The following is a 20,487-nucleotide window of genomic DNA, read 5'->3' on the forward strand; positions in this document are numbered from 1 at the left end:
ACCGGGCCAAGTGATTAGGACACCTGATTCTCATTATTTGGATGGGTGGCCAAATACTTTTGGCAATATAGTGTAGTTCCTGGAAGCGAGAGGTTTGGAATTTGACCATTTGTAACATTTTTACCCTTGCTGAGGTCTGCGGATTATCCATATATAGTAGAGATTTACCCAAAATGCTTTGCGCACGTCCGCCATTGTAGTCTGATACTGGAGTCAATAAGCTCCTTCTTATTCGCTATCCACTTTGCTATGCATGTTACACAGGGTTTTAAAAGAGGCAAAAAAAATCAAGCCTGGCATTCTAAAACATGCTTTTATTATTCGCAACAGGATGAGGCGAGCCCACAAACGCCTGCAGTCAAACCAAGCGGTCATCGGTCACCCGTTGTAAAAGACGGGCAAGTTATTTCCCAGAACCATACTCTCCTTTGCGCCGTGCTTGTCGATGGTCACCAAATAGGCCACGCCTCCGCTGGAGCCGTCCCGGTTCATGGCGAGGGCGAGCGCTGCGAGAGAGAGCGTCGATGAAGGCTGAGCCTGACCAAAGCATGCCTCATCTTTCTGTGAGCGAGGCGCACTTACTGTTGAGCACAAACTTCTGGCACGCGGCTCTGCCCATACCCTCTCGGTACTCTGCGTCCACAAAGCCGTACACGTACGAGCTGCCGGAGCCGCCCACGAAAAAGGGCTGTCGTACCAGGCCGCCGCTAAGGGTGGAAAACACCTGGGAGGGGTCAGAGGAGAGCATCATGATGTGGAGGCCGTGTAAAAAGTAGTTAACCCAGAAGACGTCACGACATTCTGCAAGCCCTCCTCCTGGTTTGACCATGTAAAATAAGATCCACCAATCAATCAATCAATCAATCAATCAAAGTTGACTTATACAGCCCTTAATCACAAATGTCTCAAATTGGCGGCCATATTTTAAAACATTTTAAGTTTTTATCGTAGCCAAACCTTTTTTCTAAAAGTGCAGTGTCTAAAACATTTGTTTTTTCATAGTTATTACTAGGGATGTCCGATAATGGCTTTTTGCCGATATTCCGATATTGTCCAACTCTTAATTACCGATACCGATATCAACCGATACCGATCTATACAGTCGTGGAATTAACACATTATTATGCCTAATTTGGACAACCAGGTATGGTGAAGATAAGGTCCTTTTTAAAAAAATTAATAAGATGAATAAATGAAAAACATTTTCTTGAATAAAAAAGAAAGTAAAACAATATAAAAACAGTTACACAGAAACTAGTAATTAATGAAAATGAGTAAAATTAACTGTTAAAGGTTAGTACTATTAGTGGACCAGCAGCACGCACAATCATGTGTGCTTATGGACTGTATCCCTTGCAGACTGTATTGATATATATTGATATATAATGTAGGAACCAAAATATTAATAACAGAAAGAAACAACCCTTTTGTGTGAATGAGTGTGAATGAGTGTAAATGGGGGAGGGAAGTTTTTTGGGTTGGTGCACTAATTGTAAGTGTATCTTGTGTTTTTTATGTTGATTTAATAAAAAAACCCAAAAAAAAGATACCGATATTAAAAAAAAACATCCATCCATCCATCCATCTTCTTCCGCTTATCCGAGGTCGGGTCGCGGGGGCAGCAGCTTAAGCAGGGAAGCCCAGACTTCCCTCTCCCCAGCCACTTCGTCCAGCTCCTCCCGGGGGATCCCGAGGCGTTCCCAGGCCAGCCGGGAGAGATAGTCTTCCCAGCGTGTCCTGGGTCTTCCCCGTGGCCTCCTACCGGTCGGACGTGCCCGAAACACCTTCCTAGGGAGGCGTTCGGGTGGCATCCTGACCAGATGCCCGAACCACCTCATCTGGCTCCTCTCCATGTGGAGGAGCAGCGGCTTTACTTTGAGCTCCTCCCGGATGACAGAGCTTCTCACCCTATCTCTAAGGGAGAGCCCCGCCACTCGGCGGAGGAAACTCATTTCGGCCGCCTGTACCCGTGATCTTGTCCTTTCGGTCATAACCCAAAGCTCATGACCATAGGTGAGGATGGGAACGTAGATCGACCGGTAAATTGAGAGCTTTGCCTTCCGGCTCAGCTCCTTCTTCACCACAACGGATCGATACAGCGTCCGCATTACTGAAGATGCCGCACCGATCCGCCTGTCGATCTCACGATCCACTCTTCCCCCACTCGTGAACAAGACTCCGAGGTACTTGAACTCCTCCACTTGGGGCAAGATCTCCTGCCCAACCCGGAGATGGCACTCCACCCTTTTCCGGGAGAGAACCATGGACTCGGACTTGGAGGTGCTGATTCTCATCCCAGTCGCTTCACATTCGGCTGCGAACCGATCCAGTGAGAGCTGAAGATCTTGGCCGGAGGAAGCCATCAGGACCACATCATCTGCAAATAGCAGAGACCTAATCCTGCAGCCACCAAACCAGATCCCCTCAACGCCCTGACTGCGCCTAGAAATTCTGTCCATAAAGGTTATGAACAGAATCGGTGACAAAGGGCAGCCTTGGCGGAGTCCAACCCTCACTGGAAACGTGTCCGACTTACTGCCGGCAATGCGGACCAAGCTCTGACACTGATTATACAGGGAGCGAACTGCCACAATAAGACAGTCCGTTACCCCATACTCTCTGAGCACTCCCCACAGGACTTCCCGGGGTACACGGTCGAATGCCTTCTCCAAGTCCACAAAGCACATGTAGACTGGTTGGGCAAACTCCCATGCACCCTCAAGGACCCTGCCGAGAGTATAGAGCTGGTCCACAGTTCCACGACCAGGACGAAAACCACACTGTTCCTCCTGAATCCGAGGTTCGACTATCCGGCGTAGTCTCCTCTCCAGTACACCTGAATAGACCTTACCGGGAAGGCTGAGGAGTGTGATCCCACGATAGTTGGAACACACCCTCCGGTTCCCCTTCTTAAAGAGAGGAACCACCACCCCGGTCTGCCAATCCAGAGGTACCGCCCCCGATGTCCACGCGATGTTGCAGAGTCTTGTCAACCAAGACATCCCCACAACATCCAGAGCCTTAAGGAACTCCGGCGGATCTCATCCACCCCCGGGGCCTTGCCACCAAGGAGCTTTTTAACTACCTCGGCAACCTCAGCCCCAGAAATAGGAGAGCCCACCACAGATTCCCCAGGCCCTGCTTCCTCGTAGGAAGACGTGCTGGTAGGATTGAGGAGGTCTTCGAAGTATTCCCTCCACCGATCCACAACATCCGCAGTCGAGGTCAGCAGAGCACCATCCCCACCATAGACGGTGTTGACACTGCACTGCTTCCCCTTCCTGAAGCGGCGGATGGTGGACCAGAATTGCTTCGAAGCCGTCCGGAAGTCTTTTTCCATGGCCTCCCCGAACTCCTCCCATGTCCGAGTTTTTGCCTCCGCAACCGCTGAAGCCGCACACCGCTTGGCCTGTTGGTACCTGTCTGCTGCCTCGGGAGTCCCATGAGCCAAAAGAACCCGATAGGACTCCTTCTTCAGCCTGACGGCATCCCTTACCGCCGGCGTCCACCAACGGGTTCTAGGATTACCGCCACGACAGGCACCAACTACCTTGCGGCCACAGCTCCAATCGGCCGCCTCGACAACAGAGGTACGGAACATCGTCCACTCGGACTCAATGTCCAGCACCTCCCTCGTGACATGTTCAAAGTTCTTCCGGAGGTGGGAATTGAAACTCTCTCTGACAGGAGACTCTGCCAGGCGTTCCCAGCAAACCCTCACAATGCGTTTGGGCCTGCCAGGTCTGTCCGGCATCCTCCCCCACCATCGCAGCCAACTCACCACTAGGTGGTGATCGGTAGAAAGCTCCGCCCCTCTCTTCACCCGAGTGTCCAAAACATGAGGCCGCAAATCCGATGACACAACTACAAAGTCGATCATGGAACTGCGGCCTAGGGTGTCCTGGTGCCAAGTGCACATATGGACACCCTTATGTTTGAACATGGTGTTTGTTATCGACAATCTGTGACGAGCACAAAAGTCCAATAACAGAACACCACTCGGGTTCATATCCGGGCGGCCATTCTTCCCAATCACACCTCTCCAGGTTTCACTGTCGCTGCCAACATGAGCGTTGAAGTCCCCCAGTAGAACGAGGGAATCACCCGGGGGAGCACTCTCCAGTACTCCCTTGAGTGAATCCAAAAAGGGTGGGTACTCTGAGCTGCCCTTTGGCGCGTAAACGCAAAGAACAGTCAGGACCCGTCCCCCCACCCGAAGGCGGAGGGAAGCTACCCTCTCGTCCACCGGGTTGAACTCCAACGTGCAGGCTTTGAGCTGAGGGGCAACAAGAATTGCCACCCCAGCCCGTCGCCTCTCACTGCCGGCAACGCCAGAGTGGAAGAGAGTCCATCCCCTCTCAAGAGAAGTGGTTCCAGAGCCCTTGCTGTGCGTCGAAGTGAGTCCGACTATATCTAGCCGGAACTTCTCCACCTCACGCACTAGCTCAGGCTCCTTCCCCCCCAGCGAGGTGACGTTCCACGTCCCAAGAGCCAGCTTATGTAGCCGGGGATCGGACCGCCAAGTGCCCTGCCCTCGGCTGCCGCCCAACTCACACTGCACCCGACCTCTATGGCCCCTGCTATGGGTGGTGAGCCCATTGGAGGGGGGACCCACGTTGCCTCTTCGGGCTGTGCCCGGCCGGGCCCCATGGGGACAGGCCAGGCCACCAGGCGCTCGCCATCGTGCCCCACCCCCGGGCCATTAAAAAACGATACTGATCATTTCTGATATTACATTTTAAAGCATTTATCGACCGATAATATCGAAAGGCCGATATTATCGGACATTTCTAGTTATTACCCATGTATTGTGTTTTGTTTACTTTTTTTGAATTGATTCCAAAGCAGCACAGCAGTTTTGAATTTTCTTCACTGCACTGAACATTTTTCTTTCTCCATTAATGAAACTATCAACCAGTTTTCTTTTTACATTTTAAAAGGAACTTTGGACTTTTTCTGGATTTTGAACACATAACCATTAAACATATTGGATTGAACTGAATTGTAGTTAATAATAATAATGCCTTGTAAATAGAGATGTCGATAAATGCTTTAAAATGTAATATCCGAAATTATCGGTATCGGTTTCAACCTCCCGATTTTCCCGGGAGACTCCTGAATTTCAGTGCCCCTCCCGAAAATCTCCCGGGGCAACCATTCTCCCGATTTCCACCCGGACAACATTATTGAGGGCGTGCCTTAAGGGTACTGTCTTTAGCGTCTTCTACAACCTGTCGTCACGTCCACTTTTCCTACATACAAACAGCGTTCCGGTCCAGTCACATAATGTATGCGGCTTTTACACACACATAAGTGAATGCAAAGCATACTTGATCAACAGCCATACAGGTCACACTGAGGGTGGCCGTTTAAACAAGTTTAACACTGTTACAAATATGCGCCACACTGTGAACCCACACCAAACAAGACTGACAAACACATTTTGGGAGAACATCCGCACCGTAACACAACATAAACACATAAACAACATAAACACAACATAACAAATACCCAGAACTTCCGGGACGCTAAAAATAATGTACGGTACTTTGTGACTTCAATAATAAATATGGCAGTGCCATGTTGGCACTTTTTTTTCCATAACTGGAGTCGAAGTTGTTCTCTTATTTTGGAAACCCTTTTTTTTTTATTGATTGATTGAAACTTGTATTAGTAGATTGCACAGTACAGTACATATTCCGTACAATTGACTACTAAATGGTAACACCCCAATAAGTTTTTCAACTTGTTTAAGTATATTCATGGTAAAGTTACATTGTTTGATGCATCCAGTGGGGCATCACAATAAAATTAGGCATAATAATGTGTTAATTACACGACTGTATATATTGGTATCGGTTGATATCGGAATCGGTAATTAAGAGTTGGACAATATCGGAATATCGGAAAAAAAGCCATTATCGGACATCTCTACTTGTAAATGACTAATAATACATAATTTCTTAATATCAAATTATAAACTTCAACTGCATTTTGTTGGTTGTGTCTTTAATGCACATGCTTCCTTAGCTAAATATACTTTTGGTTTATCGCTGTTAATTGGTTCCATGTCTGGCCAGGGTAAATTACTTCCCGCAAAGTAGGATTATTAAAATATTTTTATAACTACGGCCTAAAAACCTGTTTGACTTTCTAAATAGCCAACCAGGTTCAGGTTCGCTGGGGAGCTGGAGCCTATCCCAGCTGCACTCGGGCGGAGGGTGTATGTTCTTTATTATTTAAAAAAAACAACTGTAAACATGAAAGAACACCTACATAGTATCCCTTACAAGCCGCAAACTTTAAAGTGTGATGTTGCTCAGAAGCACAAAAAGCCTTGCTGAAAAGCAATGATTAGAAGTAGCGTATAATAAGCGTATCATTTCACTAACCGGATCAACAGGATAAACAACAACCATAGCATATCTTTTGTGTAGAACATGTGCAGGCGCGATAGACATGTTTGACAGTTTATACACCTCAACAATTTCTACAAGTTTACCTTCTCATTCTGACGAATATGGACATTTATTTGTTAAATATGTCCCTTTGAACCACAATGACTAACATACATTTCCCATAGGTGGTATTTGTTGTTTTCTTTGGGTTTCAAAAAGTTTGATGTGCTGTCATACGCAGCAACAACACATACAGTATGTTTTCCTTTTTTGTGCATTAGAAATCATAAATAAACATTAGCAAAAACATCTGCTAAAATTGGAGTCTATTCCGCCCTCGAAATAACCATCCAAAAAACGCCAACATTACCCCATTTACATTTCATGACCGGAATTTTAGACCCAGATATGGCGAGAAAGACACAAAAAGACGCTTGTTTGCACCCACTTTTTTTTTTAACCATTCCCGAGGATTATGATGAATTCTTCATCTAAACGGGAAGTTATGAACATCTAATCAGTCGTCATCCCAGTGAGAGAAGACATTGTACAGTAAGTGATTGAGGTTATGTTTCCCGTCTCTCTTGAAGTCTGCCCTGAGTAGTAGTCAGTGTTGTTAAAGGAAAAAGCCAACGTTGTGATTAGAGATGTCCAATAATATCGGACTGCCGATATTATCAGCCGATAAATGCTTTAAAATGTAATATCGGAAATTATCGGCATCGGTTTCAAAATTACCGGTATCGGTTTCAAAAAGTACAATTTATGACTTTTTAAAACGCCGCTGTGTACACAGACGTAGGGAGAAGTGCAGAGTGCCAATAAACCTTAAAGGCACTGCCTATGCGTGCCGGCCCAGTCACATAATATCTACAGCTTTTCACACACACAAGTAACTGCAAAGCATACTTGGTCAACAGCCATACAGGTCACACTGACGGTGGCCGTATAAACAACTTTAACACTGTCACAAATATGCGCCACACTGTGAACCCACACCAAACAAGAATGACAAACACATTTACAACTACAATATAAACCCCCCACTACCCCCTACCCCCCCACCTCAAACCCCGCCCTCCTCATGCTCTCTCAGGGAGAGCATGTCCCAAATTCCAAGCTGCTGTTTTGAGGCATGTTAAAAAAAATAATGCACTTTGTGACTTCAATAATAAATATGGCAGTGCCATGTTGGCACTTTTTTTCCATTACTTGAGTTGATTTATTTTTGGAAAACCTTGTTACATTGTTTAATGCATCCAGCGGGGCATCACAACAAAATTAGGCATAATAATGTGTTAATTCCACGACTGTGTATATCGGTATCGGTTGATATCGGAATCGGTAATTAAGAGTTGGACAATATTTAATATGATGAGATGAGTAAGATTATTTTGAGAATGAATGAATGGATGGATGAAATCAATTCAGAATGTTTATCATGGTTCTTCTTCTCTGTACTTTGTAAACACTTTAAGTTTGAAGAGTTTCTTGAAGTGGATCATATTAGTACATTGTTTGATTGCTTTGCTTAATCCATTCCATAATTGAATTCCACATACTGATATACTGAAGGTGTTAAGTGTTGTACGTGCATGCCAGTGACGTGCAGTCACTAGAGGCAGGTGAGGCCCTGCCTCATGGAAAGAAAAAAAATGTAAAAAGAAAATGTTTTTATTAAATTGTTATATGTATCCAGTGATTATACTATAAAGTTATTTTCCATTTAACTTCACCCGTTTTAGATTATTTTTATTTAAAATCGCTGAATTTTCACATTTGCCGTTCAAATACTGAGAAGAGACGGTGCAGTGAACATCAGCCATTTGAGGCACGTCACTGCGTTGTGCCTCACCATGGATTGCGGACTCGCTCAGCTCCTTCTTCACCACAACGGATCGATACAGCGTCCGCATTACTGGTGGAGGAGTTCAAGTACCTCGGAGTCTTGTTCACGAGTGAGGGAAGAGTGGATCGTGACATTTCTATCCATCCATCCATTTTCTACCACTTGTCCCACTTTATATACAGACATCATTTTACATTGCATTATTGTTTCTTTCGCTAACATTAGAGTCCGTTCTGCAAAAAAGGGAATCCTTAGAAACGCACAGTTTATGGATAGGGACCCCGCAGTTAAAATAGACATCATCACTAATATACAAAATACAGTACAATACAATTCATTTCAAAATCTACCCACCCAATTTCCATTTACAATTTCATACCAACCTACCACCAGGTTTGCATTTACAGAGAGGGAAGATTTTAATCCACTGAATCAGTCTCGAAATCTAATTATTCAGATTTTATTACAAGGTTGCATCTTGAATATTTGCGATAATCATACCATACATCAGTGGTCAAGACCAGAAATATGCGACCAATGTGAAATCCTCAGCCATGAGGGGTGTGCTAAATATACTAAGCATCAGTGACGTGCAGTCACTAGAGGCAGGTGAGGCGGGGCCTCACCTGCCATCATGGAAAGAAAAAAAATGTAAAAAGAAAAAAAAAAAATTTAATTGTTATATGTATCCAGTGATTATACTATAAAGTTATTTTCCATTTAACTTCACCAGTTTTAGATTATTTTTATTCAAAATCGCTGAATTTTCACATTTGCCGTTCAAATACTGAGAAGAGACGGTGCGGTGAACAGCAGCCAGTTGAGGCACGTCACTCAGTGCCGCAACATGGATTGCGCAATGTCTCGGCTAACTGCTGGCCTGCTGTGCAGTGAGACCGTATTGCTATATGAACTATATTATACATTTCCATAGTTTAGTTAGCTGAGGTATATAATGTACAGTGTATTTTGTCAACAACTGTATGTGTGTAAAGTATTTCTTGTGCTGAGCGATCATAAAACGGCTGTAAAAGACGCACTGGCTGAGGCTCGCCTCCTGCACCCCCGCCGTAGAATGCACGGCAACCCCTGACGAGAGTGTTATATCAACTAAAGCCCACACTTAAACTTTCCACGTGCAAGATTGAATCTATTTAAAAAAGTTATTTCATAAGAAGCCAAAAAGTGCAAAAACAATAATGTTCGTGTTGGAGGAGTTGTGAATGACTGCAGGGCCACAACATTAGGTACACCTGCAGACTGCAGGTGTATCTAATTCACAACTCCTCCAACACGAACATTATTGTTTTTGCACTTTTTGGCTTCTTATTGAATAACTTTTGTAACCTATTTTCATGGGCTTTCCTCTTTGTGATGTTAAGTTCCTGTTATGCGCTGTTATACAGTATATGCCTTGAGCTCTTATTTTGAAGACGCTAAGAGCGGAAGTGACGACACGTTGCGGAGGTATTTGAAAGAAGGTAAATAAAGTGGTCCTCGTGTAAACTGGAGCCTCCGTGTTTGTTATTTTGTAGTTTCATACAGTATAGGCGACATTTATAAACCCTCGGTTACACTTTTTTAAATAGATTCAATCTTCCACGTGGAAAGTTTAAGTGAGGGCTTTAGTTGTGGACTTCATTTATAAGTAAAGGTAAGACCATAATAACGTTTTTTTTTTATTAAATGTGCTTTTTTGTGTGCTACAGTTTGTATGTGTAAAGTTAAAGTTAAGTTAAAGTACCAATGATTGTCACACACACACTAGGTGTGGGGAAATTTGTCCTCTGCATTTGACCCATCCCCTTGTTCACCCCCTGGGAGGTGAGGGGAGCAGTGGGCAGCAGTGGGCAGCAGCGGCGCCGCGCCCGGGAATCATTTTTGGTGATTTAACCCCCAATTCCAACCTTTGATCCTGAGTGCCAAGCAGGGAAGAATGCTGGTATGAGCTTTTAAACATAACCCGTTAACTGCTGCCAATCAAATGGTGAATAAGATACTCTTTAGGGTTGATATGTTTGTAAATCTGACTGTGATGAAGTCAGTGCCTCACCAGCCATCAACCTCACCGCATGTCACTGTTGTATGCAAATGTTTTAAATTACATTTTTCTCTAAGATTATATTTCTCCTCTTTTGTTGAGAAGAATTGTTGTATATTCTTAGGTAGCAGGTTATAGTTTGCTTTGTGTATAATTTTAGCTGTTTGCAAATTCACTATGTCGTGAAATTTTAGTATTTTTGATTCAATAAATAAAGGGTTTGTATGTTCTCTATATCCAACATTATGTATTATTCTAACTGATCTTTTTTGTAACACCGTTAATGAATGAAGTGTACTTTTGTAGTTGTTTCCCCATATTTCTACACAGTAACTCCGATATGGTAACACTAGCGAGCAGTAGAGAATATGAAGTGATTTTTGGTCTAGAACATGTTCTGCTTTATTCATTATTGACGTGTTTCTTGCTACTTTATGTTGTATATTTTTTACATGAGGTTTCCAGTTCAATTTATCATCAATCATTATACCTAGAAATTTGGTTTCATTTACTCTCTCAATTTCTATTCCGTCTATTTTTGTATTTGTGTTTGAGTTTCTCTTCTACTGTCACCAAATAGCATTATTTTAGTTTTACAGAGATTCAATAATAGTCTGTTTTTGTCAAACCATCTTTTTAATTTGTTAATTTCTTCTGTTATTATTTGTATTATCTTCTGCACTGCAAAAACTGAAATCTAAGTAAGATGAAATATCTCAAATAAGGGTGATATTTGCTTATTTTCTGTCTGATAAGATAATTCTTCTCACTAAGCCGATTTTATGTTGGAGTGTTTTACTTGTTTTTTAAGGGTTTTGGTCAAAAATGATCTCAGTAAGATATTACAGCTTGTTGCTGAGATGTTATGACCTATATTGAGTAAAACATGCTTGAAACTAGAATATCAACTGTTGCAAAGCTGTGTCATCAACACTCACAAGTATAAAACTACATTTTAACGTAATAATTTCTTGTTTCAAGCATGAAAAAAAAAATCATGATGCCGAGCGCATGTCATTATGTCAAGATAATGACACTAGCATTTACTTAAATTAAGAATATTTTTCAACATATTGAGCAAAAACGTCTTTTTTTTTCTACCAAGAAAAGTGCACTTGTTATTAGTGAGAATATTTTTATTTTAAAGGTATTTTTGGGTTCATTGAGGTTAGCTCATTTGACTTGTTTTGGAAAGTCTTGACAAGCCAAATTTTCTTGTTCTATTGGCAGATAATTTTGCATAGTTCAAATAAAATACCCCTAATTTTTGTATATTTTTTTCTTGTTTTTGAACACTGACTTTTTGCAGTGTGTGTGTTCTCTCCTGAACAAAACGCTGTTGTATCATCCGCAAATAATACCAGGTAACGTTTGCCATCACATGCTTCATTTGTTGAATTCTGACCTGCCCTCCGTCTCTTCGGTCCCAGCCTGCCACGATGAGATGCGCCGACAGCTCGTCCCTGTAGAGATACGAGTAGTTCTTCACCATGGTGGCGGCGGCGCCGACCCGGGGATCCTCCCCGATCTCTGCACTGCCCAGAATAAAGGTACACAGATATCTCAAATGATATTCTCGTGTGCGGTGCAACTTCATATTTATCTTTCATTTGATGTTGGCCGCCCCAAAATGTTGAGGACCGCCACAAACACATTTTTGATCTACCTGTGAAGGCGTATCTGGTGCCGTAGCAGCTCAGCAATGGCCTGTGCGTCCGCCGCCGAGCCCGACAAAGCACAGTAGATCTTTTGGTGGAGAGGGTACAGCTTGTTCATCACCGGGTTCACCACTGCGTCCCTTGGGAGGGTAAGTGGAATATTTCCTATTTTTAGTAAACCCTACTCCAGTGGCTCTCAATCTTTACCACCGTCATGACCAACATTAAAATACAGTCGCGTAGTAGGCCTGAGTTTTCATTAAAAACAAGGCAGAGGTTTTATTTAACAATTGTATTTATTATTTTTGGCCACACAGTTTGAACAGGAACACCGTGTTACAAACCTCGTTTCCATGAGTTGGGAAATTGTGTTAGATGTAAATATAAACGGAATACAATGATTTGCAAATCATTTTCAACCCATATTCAGTTGAATATGCTACAAAGACAACATATTTGATGTTCAAACTGATAAACTAAAAATTTTTTTTTTTTGCAAATAATCATTAACTTTAGAATTTGATGCCAGCAACACGTGACAATGAAGTTGGGAAAGGTGGCAATAAATACTGATAAAGTTGAGGAAGGCTCATCAAACACTTATTTGGAACATCCCACAGGTGAACAGGCAAATTGGGAACAGGTGGGTGCCATGATTGGGTATAAAAACAGCTTCCCAAAAAAATGCTCAGTCTTTCACAAGAAAGGATGGGGCGAGGTACACCCCTTTGTCCACAACTGCGTGAGCAAATAGTCAAACAGTTTAAGAACAACGTTTCTCAAAGTGCAATTGCAAGAAATTTAGGGATTTCAACATCAACGGTCCATAATATCATCAAAGGGTTCGGAGAATCTGGAGAAATCACTGCACGTAAGCGGCATGGCCGGAAACCAACATTGAATGACCGTGACCTTCCATCCCTCAGAAGGCATTGTATCAAAAACCGATATCACCACATGGGCTCAGGAACACTTCAGAAAACCACTGTCACTAAATACAGTTGGTCGCTACATCTGTAAGTGCAAGTTAAAGCTCTACTATGCAAAGCGAAAGCCATTTATCAACAACATCCAGAAACGCCGCCGGCTTCTCTGGGCCCGAGATCATCTAAGATGGACTCATGCAAAGTGGAAAAGTGTTCTGTGGTCTGACGAGTCCACATTTCAAATTGTTTTTGGAAATATTCGACATCGTGTCATCCGGACCAAAGGGGAAGCGAACCATCCAGACTGTTATCGACACAAAGTTCAAAAGCCAGCATCTGTGATGGTATGGGGGTGCATCAGTGCCCAAGGCATGGGTAACTTACACATCTGTGAAGGCACCATTAATGCTGAAAGGTACATACAGGTTTTGGAACAACATATGCTGCCATCTAAGCGCCGTCTTTTTCATGGACGCCCCTGCTTATTTCAGCAAGACAATGCCAAGCCACATTCAGCACGTGTTACAACAGCGTGGCTTCGTAAAAAAAGAGTGCGGGTACTTTCCTGGCCTGCCTGCAGTCCAGACCTGTCTCCCATCGAAAATGTGTGACGCATTATGAAGTGTAAAATACGACAGCAGGACTGTTGAACGACTGAAGCTCTACATAAAACAAGAATGGGAAAGAATTCCACTTTCAAAGCTTCAACAATTAGTTTCCTCAGTTCCCAATCATTTATTGAGTGTTGTTAAAAGAAAAGGTGATGTAACACAGTGGTGAACATGCCCTTTCCCAACTACTTTGGCACGTGTTGCAGCCATGAAATTCTAAGTTAATTATTATTTGCAAAAAAAAAATAAAGTTTATGAGTTTGAACATCAAATATCTTGTCTTTGTAGTGCATTCAATTGAATATGGGTTGAAAAGGATTTGCAAATCATTGTATTTCGTTTATATTTACATCTAACACAATTCCCCAACTCATATGGAAACAGGGTTTGTAATATAATGGATATAGTTTAGTCTTTATTCAAAGGGACAATGCACAGAGACATTAAGCTCAAAAACAGATATGTTCTGCACCAGATTATAGCTCATTTCCATCTGCAGTCCCTGGTTACCTAAATTAAAGAGATACAAAAGCATACACTAAAATTAGAACAAATAATGTAAAAATGGAAATTATACTATAGCATGTAATCAAATTAAGACAAGTCATAAAATGCTCTTTCATTGACACATACTTATACATTAAAAGCACACCTATCATTTACATCATAACTAGACAATACATGCTCTCGTTCACATCTGTCATCATTTGTAAAAACAACCATGATTTTTACAGCCACACCTCACAGCTTACAACATTTTCTCATGCATAAATAGAATAGACATTAAGTTGACATGTCAAACATAGTGCCCACCTCAGTGACCGTGTGAGCAACTTTGATTGCTCCAAAGGCACTTTTTAAGTTCAATTGTGAATGAAGAATAATCTGTTTTGACTTTTCAAGTTTATTGTGAGGTTGTTCCACTCCTTTATCACTTTATATGAAAAGGCTGATTGTGCAAAAGAGGTTTTACTTCTGGGTACGTTACACTGCGCCCTGGTATGTACATTAATTAATGATTAATATAATCAGATTGCAATTGAAAGTGAAAGTTTTTACTTCTGTGTCGACCTTCTTAAAGTTTTGTAATCAATCAGAAATATCAAGCAGGTAAAATGCACCAAACATGGATAAGTGTGGAAAGAGTGTTTGGCATTTTTCCCATGATGGATTAGTCATTTAGATTTTTTTATGGCGCTTGGACATTTTTTATAATACCCACAAAGTTCAGGGAGCGGGTTTTGTTATGTTATGTTATAGGGGCGGTATGGCGTAGTGGGTAGAACGGTCGTGCCAGAAACCTGAGGGTTGCAGATTCGCTCCCCGCCTCTTGACATCCAAATCGCTGCCGTTGTGTCCTTGGGCAGGACACTTCACCCTTGCCCCCGATGCCGCTCACACTGGTGAATGAATGATGAATGAATGATCGGTCAGAGGGACCGTAGGCACAAACTGGCAGCCTCGCTTCCGTCAGTCTACCCCTGGGCAGCTGTGGCTACAAATGTAGCTTACCACCACCAGGTGTGAATGAATGATGGGTTCCCACTTCTCTGTGAGCGCTTTGAGTATCTAATAATAGAAAAGTGCGATATAAAATCTAATACATTATTATTATTATTATTATTATGTGTGATCATGTTTGTTGACTCTTTGTGTAGTACTGGCCATTCAATCAACTCAATTTGTCACTTTTGTACAAAAAGGGCTATTTTTGGCGCATTTAAAAATCAATAAACCCGCAAAAAGTCAGTGTTCAAAAGCAAGAAAAAAAATTACAAAAATGAGGGGTATTTTACTTGAACTAAGCAAAATGATCTGCCAATAGAACAAGACAATTTTTCTTGTCAAGACTTTTCAAAACAAGTAAAATTAGCTAACCTCAATGAACCCCAAAATACCTTAAATTAAGTATATTCTCACTATTAACAAGTGCACTTTTCTTGGTAGAAACAACAAATATGAGACCTTTTTGCTCAATATGTTGAAAAATATTCTTAAATGAAGTAAATGCTAGTGCCATTATCTTGACATAATGATATGCGCTCGGCATTACATTTCTTGAAACCAGCAAACTTATACTAAAAACTAATTTATTGTTCTTAATGGAAAGGCAACAAGGCAAGCGCTTGTTACTCTCGGGGTCTCCTAGCCGCTCAGGCAAATCGTATTGTCTAAAAATGCATTTTTCTATTGATAACATGACATCATCGCGCCAAGTGCATGCTCTTTCAGTCAATTAGTGTGCAAGGAATATATATATATTTACAGCCCGGCCCCCGACCAATGTTTTTTTGATTGAAATTTTGAAGAATGTATCTGGATGTACATGAACTATTTATGTTAAAAATTGTTTCAAATGTCAAATGTTTAAATATCAACTGTCAGTTTACTGTACTGTGCCAACTGTACTACTATATGAGTACGTATGTTCTATTGTTTCATTGAAAATAAAACAGCGATGTCCATTTGGCTGTCGTCTGTTTTAATTATGAGACACAATTGTGTCAAAATCGTGATTTTTTTTATTTCATGCTTGAAATAAGAAATTATTACTTTAAAAAAGTAGTTTTATACTTGTGAGTGTTGATGACACAGCTTTGCAACAGTTGATATTCTAGTTTCAAGCATGTTTTACTCAATATAGGTCATCAAATCTCAGCAACAAGCTGTAATATCTTACTGAGATCATTTAGGACCAAAACCCTTAAAACAAGTAAAACACTCTAACATAAAATCTGCTTAGTGAGAAGAATTGTCTTATCAGACAGAAAATAAACAAATATCACCCTTATTTGAGATATTTAATCTTACTTAGATTTCAGTTTTTGCAGTGAGGATCTGCCAATTTGTTTACAGTGGTCCAAGTTCCAGGAGCACTCTAGCGTTTTTAGGGATTTGCTGCAAAAATATTTGTCTCCCACGTTTTGAACTGAACTTGGGGCCCGGTATGGTGTCATTCGCGGGCCAGTTGAATAGCCCTGGTGTAGTCCCTCACACACCGTACCTCATAGGAATTTGGTACGCCTTGTACCAAAACCAGAATCCGAATACAGTGGTACCTCGGTTTTTGTTGGTAATCCTACGTAGACTGGATCGTGCGTAAACAGTCCATTTTCCCCATACGAAATCATGAAAATCCGCTGTGTAAAACTATGAACACCAAAACACATTTTCTAGAGAATATTTTTTGATATTCAGAAAACATGCATATGAATGAGTGAAATGTATGAATGAACATATAACAATTAGAGATGTCCGATAATATCGGACTGCCGATATTATCGGCCGATAAATGCTTTGAAATGTAATATCGGAAATTATTGGTATCGGTTTCAAAAAGTAAAATTTATGACTTTTTAAAATGCTGCTGTACGAAGTGATACACGGACGTAGGGAGAAGTCCAGAGCGCCAATAAACCTTGAAGGCACTGCCTTTGCGTGCCGGCCCAGTCACATAATATCTACGGCTTTTCACACACAAAAGTGAACGCAAGGCATACTTGGTCAACAGCCATACAGGTCACACTGAAGGTGGCCGTATAAACAACTTTAACACGGTTACAAATATGCGCCACACTGTGAACCCACACCAAACAAGAATGACAAACACATTTCGGGAGAACATCCGCACCGTAACACAACAGAACATATACCCAGAACCCCTTGCAGCACTAATAACTCTTCCGGGTTACCATATACACCCCCCCTCCACCACCTCAACCTCCTCATGCTCTCTCAGGGAGCGCATGTCCCAAATTCCAAGCTGCTGTTTTGAGGCATGTTAAAAAAAAAAAATGCACTTTGTGACTTCAATAATAAATATGGCAGTGCCATGTTGGCATTTTTTTCCATAACTTGAGTTGATTTATTTTGGAAAACCTTGTTACATTGTTTAATGCATCCAGCGGGGCATCACAACAAAATTAGGCATAATAATGTGTTAATTCCACGACTGTATATATCGGTATCGGTGGATATCGGAATCGGTAATTAAGAGTTGGACAATATCGGAATATCGGATATCAACAAAAAAGCCATTATCGGACATCCAATAACATTCCTTATTCTCGTTATTGAAGGAGGGGAGAGCCACACATTCAAAAGTTATTTCTCACCTTCTTTATCAAAGTGCTCGCACTCGCAACTTTCTTTGGTTCCGTGGTGGCTTATTTTTGCAGCCATTTTCAATATAAAAAGCACCGGACGGGGACATAGTCACCAACACGTGGGAAAACCCAGGCAAAAATGTTCGTGGAAAACGGAATGATATGAAACTGACAATAACGAAAAATGGTATGCATGTTTTCTCCCCGTGACTGCGTGGGTTCTCTCCGGTACTCCGGCTTCCTCCCACCTCCAAAAACACGCACCTAGAGATAGGTTGATTGGCAACACTAAAATTGGTCCCTAGTGTGTGAATGTGAGTGTGAATGTTGTCTGTCTGTCTGTGTTCGCCCTGCGATGAGGTGGCGACTTGTCCAGAGTGTACCCCGCCTCCCGCCCGAATGCAGCTGAGATAGGCTCCAGCACCCGCCGCGACCCCGAAAAGGACAAGCGGTAGAAAATGGATGGATGGTATAACTCACCCTGCAGACACGCGTGAGTCCGAGCCCAGCACGACGCCGCCATCAAACTCAATGGCAATGATTGTTGTCTGGAAAATATCAAATCAAATTAGCAATTGTGTGCGTGTGTGTGTGTGGTGTTTTTGCATCATTTTGAGGTGACAAAAGCAACCCAATGTAGATCAATATATGCTAAATAGCTTTGCTGACAAAGCAAAGCAGTGTAATATTAAAAATGAAGTCGCATTAATAAGGAATTTAAAAAGGAGCTAGAAGATGTGTTTGTTGTTTTTTTTCACCAAATGACACATTCATGTGTATACTGTAGGGGTGTAACGGTACCTGTATTTGTATTGAACCGTTTCGGTACGGGGTTATTTCACTTGACCTTTTTCTGTTTTGATTGAGCTGTGTTGAAGCAGCAAAAAAGGACATTATGTTAAATGAAGAGTTTCTGTCTCTGGTAGTTGATATAATAATGTAAGTGCATCATTAAGCCTACACGAACTCCATGGTGTTCAGGGATGAATAGTCTCTCCTATTGCTATTGTACTATTTTTTTCAGCTATAGTTACATTAATCATTAGTAATAGAGCAGCCTAGTTTTGAATGGCAGGGTCCCTGCTATCACAGGTTGATAAAAAATATAACATTTACATATTAAAACTCAACTACAGGCTTCCCAAATGCTGTAATAAATTAAGCATGATGAGTTGACTTGAAACTGTTTAATGTTGCACTTTTTATATGTAGAAGAAAAGGTAATTTTATTTAATCCGAGCAACAACTTGAGGCAGTTTAATGTTGATTAACGTGGACAGAATTATTATAGTGTTCCCAAGAGTTTCTGTCTCTGATAGTTGATATAATAATGTAAGTGCATCATTAAGCCTACATGAACTCCATGGGGTTCAGGGATGAATAGTCTCTCCTATTGCTATTGTACTATTTTTTTCCGCTATAGTTACATTAATCATTAGTAATGGAGCAGCCTAGTTTTGAATGGCAGGGTCCCTGCTATTACATGTTGATAAAAAAAATATAACATTTACATATTAAAACTCAACTACAGGCTTCCCAAATGCTGTAATAAATTAAGCATGATGAGTTGACTTGAAACTGTTCAATGTTGCACTTTTTATATGTAGAAGAAAAGTTTGGTCATTTTATTTAATCTGAGCAACAACTTGAGGCAGGTTAATGTTGATTAACGTGGGCAGAATTATTATAGTGTTCCCAAGAGTTTCTGTCTCTAATAGTGGATATAATAATGTAAGTGCATCATTAAGCCTACATGAACTCCATGGTGTTCAGGGATGAATAGTCTCTCCTATTGCTATTGTACTTTTTTTTTTCAGCTATAGTTACATTAATCATTAGTAATGGAGCAGCCTAGTTTTGAATGGCAGGGTCCCTGCTATCACATGTTGATAAAAAAAATATATAACATTTACATATTAAAACTCAACTACAGGCTTCCCAAATGCTGTAATAAATTAAGCATGATGAGTTGACTTGAAACTGTTTAAAGTTGCACTTTTTATATGTAGAAGAAAAGTTTGGTCATTTTATTTAATCTGAGCAACAACTCAAGGCAGTTTAATGTTGATTAATATTATAGTGTTCCCAATGTTAAAAGGATAAAGCCATTGTTTGCAAATTTGGTAAATAAATAACCAAAAAAATGTTTATTTTGTTGTTTTCTTACTGTACTGAAAATGAACTGATCCGTGACCTCTAAACCGAGGTAGAAAAACAGTTTTATACTGGAACCATTAGCTGCCAGTAGGTTACTGTATTTAAACGGTGAAAATTCTTACAGTGTGCAGCGAGTTAATCCATTTTGGGGGGAGTTGAGGGGATCATTTAATTATGATGCGTTCAAGAGTCTTACGGCCTGAGGGAAGAAGCTGTTACACAACCTGGAGGTTTCTAGAGTCCAGCAGTGAAAACAGCGGTATAGCTCGGGTGGTAGAGCGGCCGTGCCAGCAACTTGAGGGCTCCAGGTTCAATCCCCACTTCCACCATCCTAGTCACTGCCGTCGTGTCCTTGGGCAAGACAGGTGCATGTCTTCGCAGGTGGGAGGGGCCAATCCCCATAAAAGCATAGAATTGATCAAAAGCAACCAAGCATTTGTCAATCAATTTTTTATTGAAGTGGGACAGCAGCAGCACTCAACCCATGGTACCACATGGTGCCACATGGTACCACTCCGCAGCGCTGAGCCCATGGTACCGCCTGGAAAAAAGATGACAAATCAGAAGGAGTGAGATGTACACAAAAATGTGTATGTGTCAGTAGAGTTGTGTGTGTTAATCCTGCTACCTTATATGGAGTGCCTTCCTCTGGCCCTTTTGGCCGCCGGTGACTCATCACCGGGATCCTCTACGATCCCTTCACCGCCATCACGGGCGACGATCCCTTCACCACCATCACGG

The 20,487-nt window shown here is 41.6% G+C and overlaps 1 protein-coding gene across 2 annotated transcripts; it reads right to left on the minus strand.

Annotated features, from left to right (window-relative positions):
- Window positions 1–294: 294 nt before the first annotated feature.
- Window positions 295–20,193, minus strand: LOC133577292 (proteasome subunit beta type-9-like). 2 transcript variants are annotated; one of them, XM_061930983.2, is made up of 6 exons: window positions 19,971–20,193; window positions 18,070–18,137; window positions 11,955–12,086; window positions 11,694–11,823; window positions 583–724; window positions 295–506 (listed from the first exon to the last, which is right to left on the minus strand). In XM_061930983.2, the coding sequence occupies exons 3-6, from the start codon at window positions 12,062–12,064 to the stop codon at window positions 379–381; spliced, it is 510 nt and encodes a 169-aa protein (XP_061786967.2). In that variant the 5' UTR covers window positions 12,065–12,086; window positions 18,070–18,137; window positions 19,971–20,193; the 3' UTR covers window positions 295–378. The 2 variants fall into 2 exon arrangements, with proteins under 2 accessions (XP_061786967.2, XP_061786966.2); XM_061930982.2 differs by having other exon boundaries at window positions 19,943–20,193.
- Window positions 20,194–20,487: the final 294 nt, after the last annotated feature.

The sequence above is a fragment of the Nerophis lumbriciformis genome, linkage group LG37 (genome assembly GCF_033978685.3).
Source record: "Nerophis lumbriciformis linkage group LG37, RoL_Nlum_v2.1, whole genome shotgun sequence".
NCBI classification, from domain to species: domain Eukaryota; kingdom Metazoa; phylum Chordata; class Actinopteri; order Syngnathiformes; family Syngnathidae; genus Nerophis; species Nerophis lumbriciformis.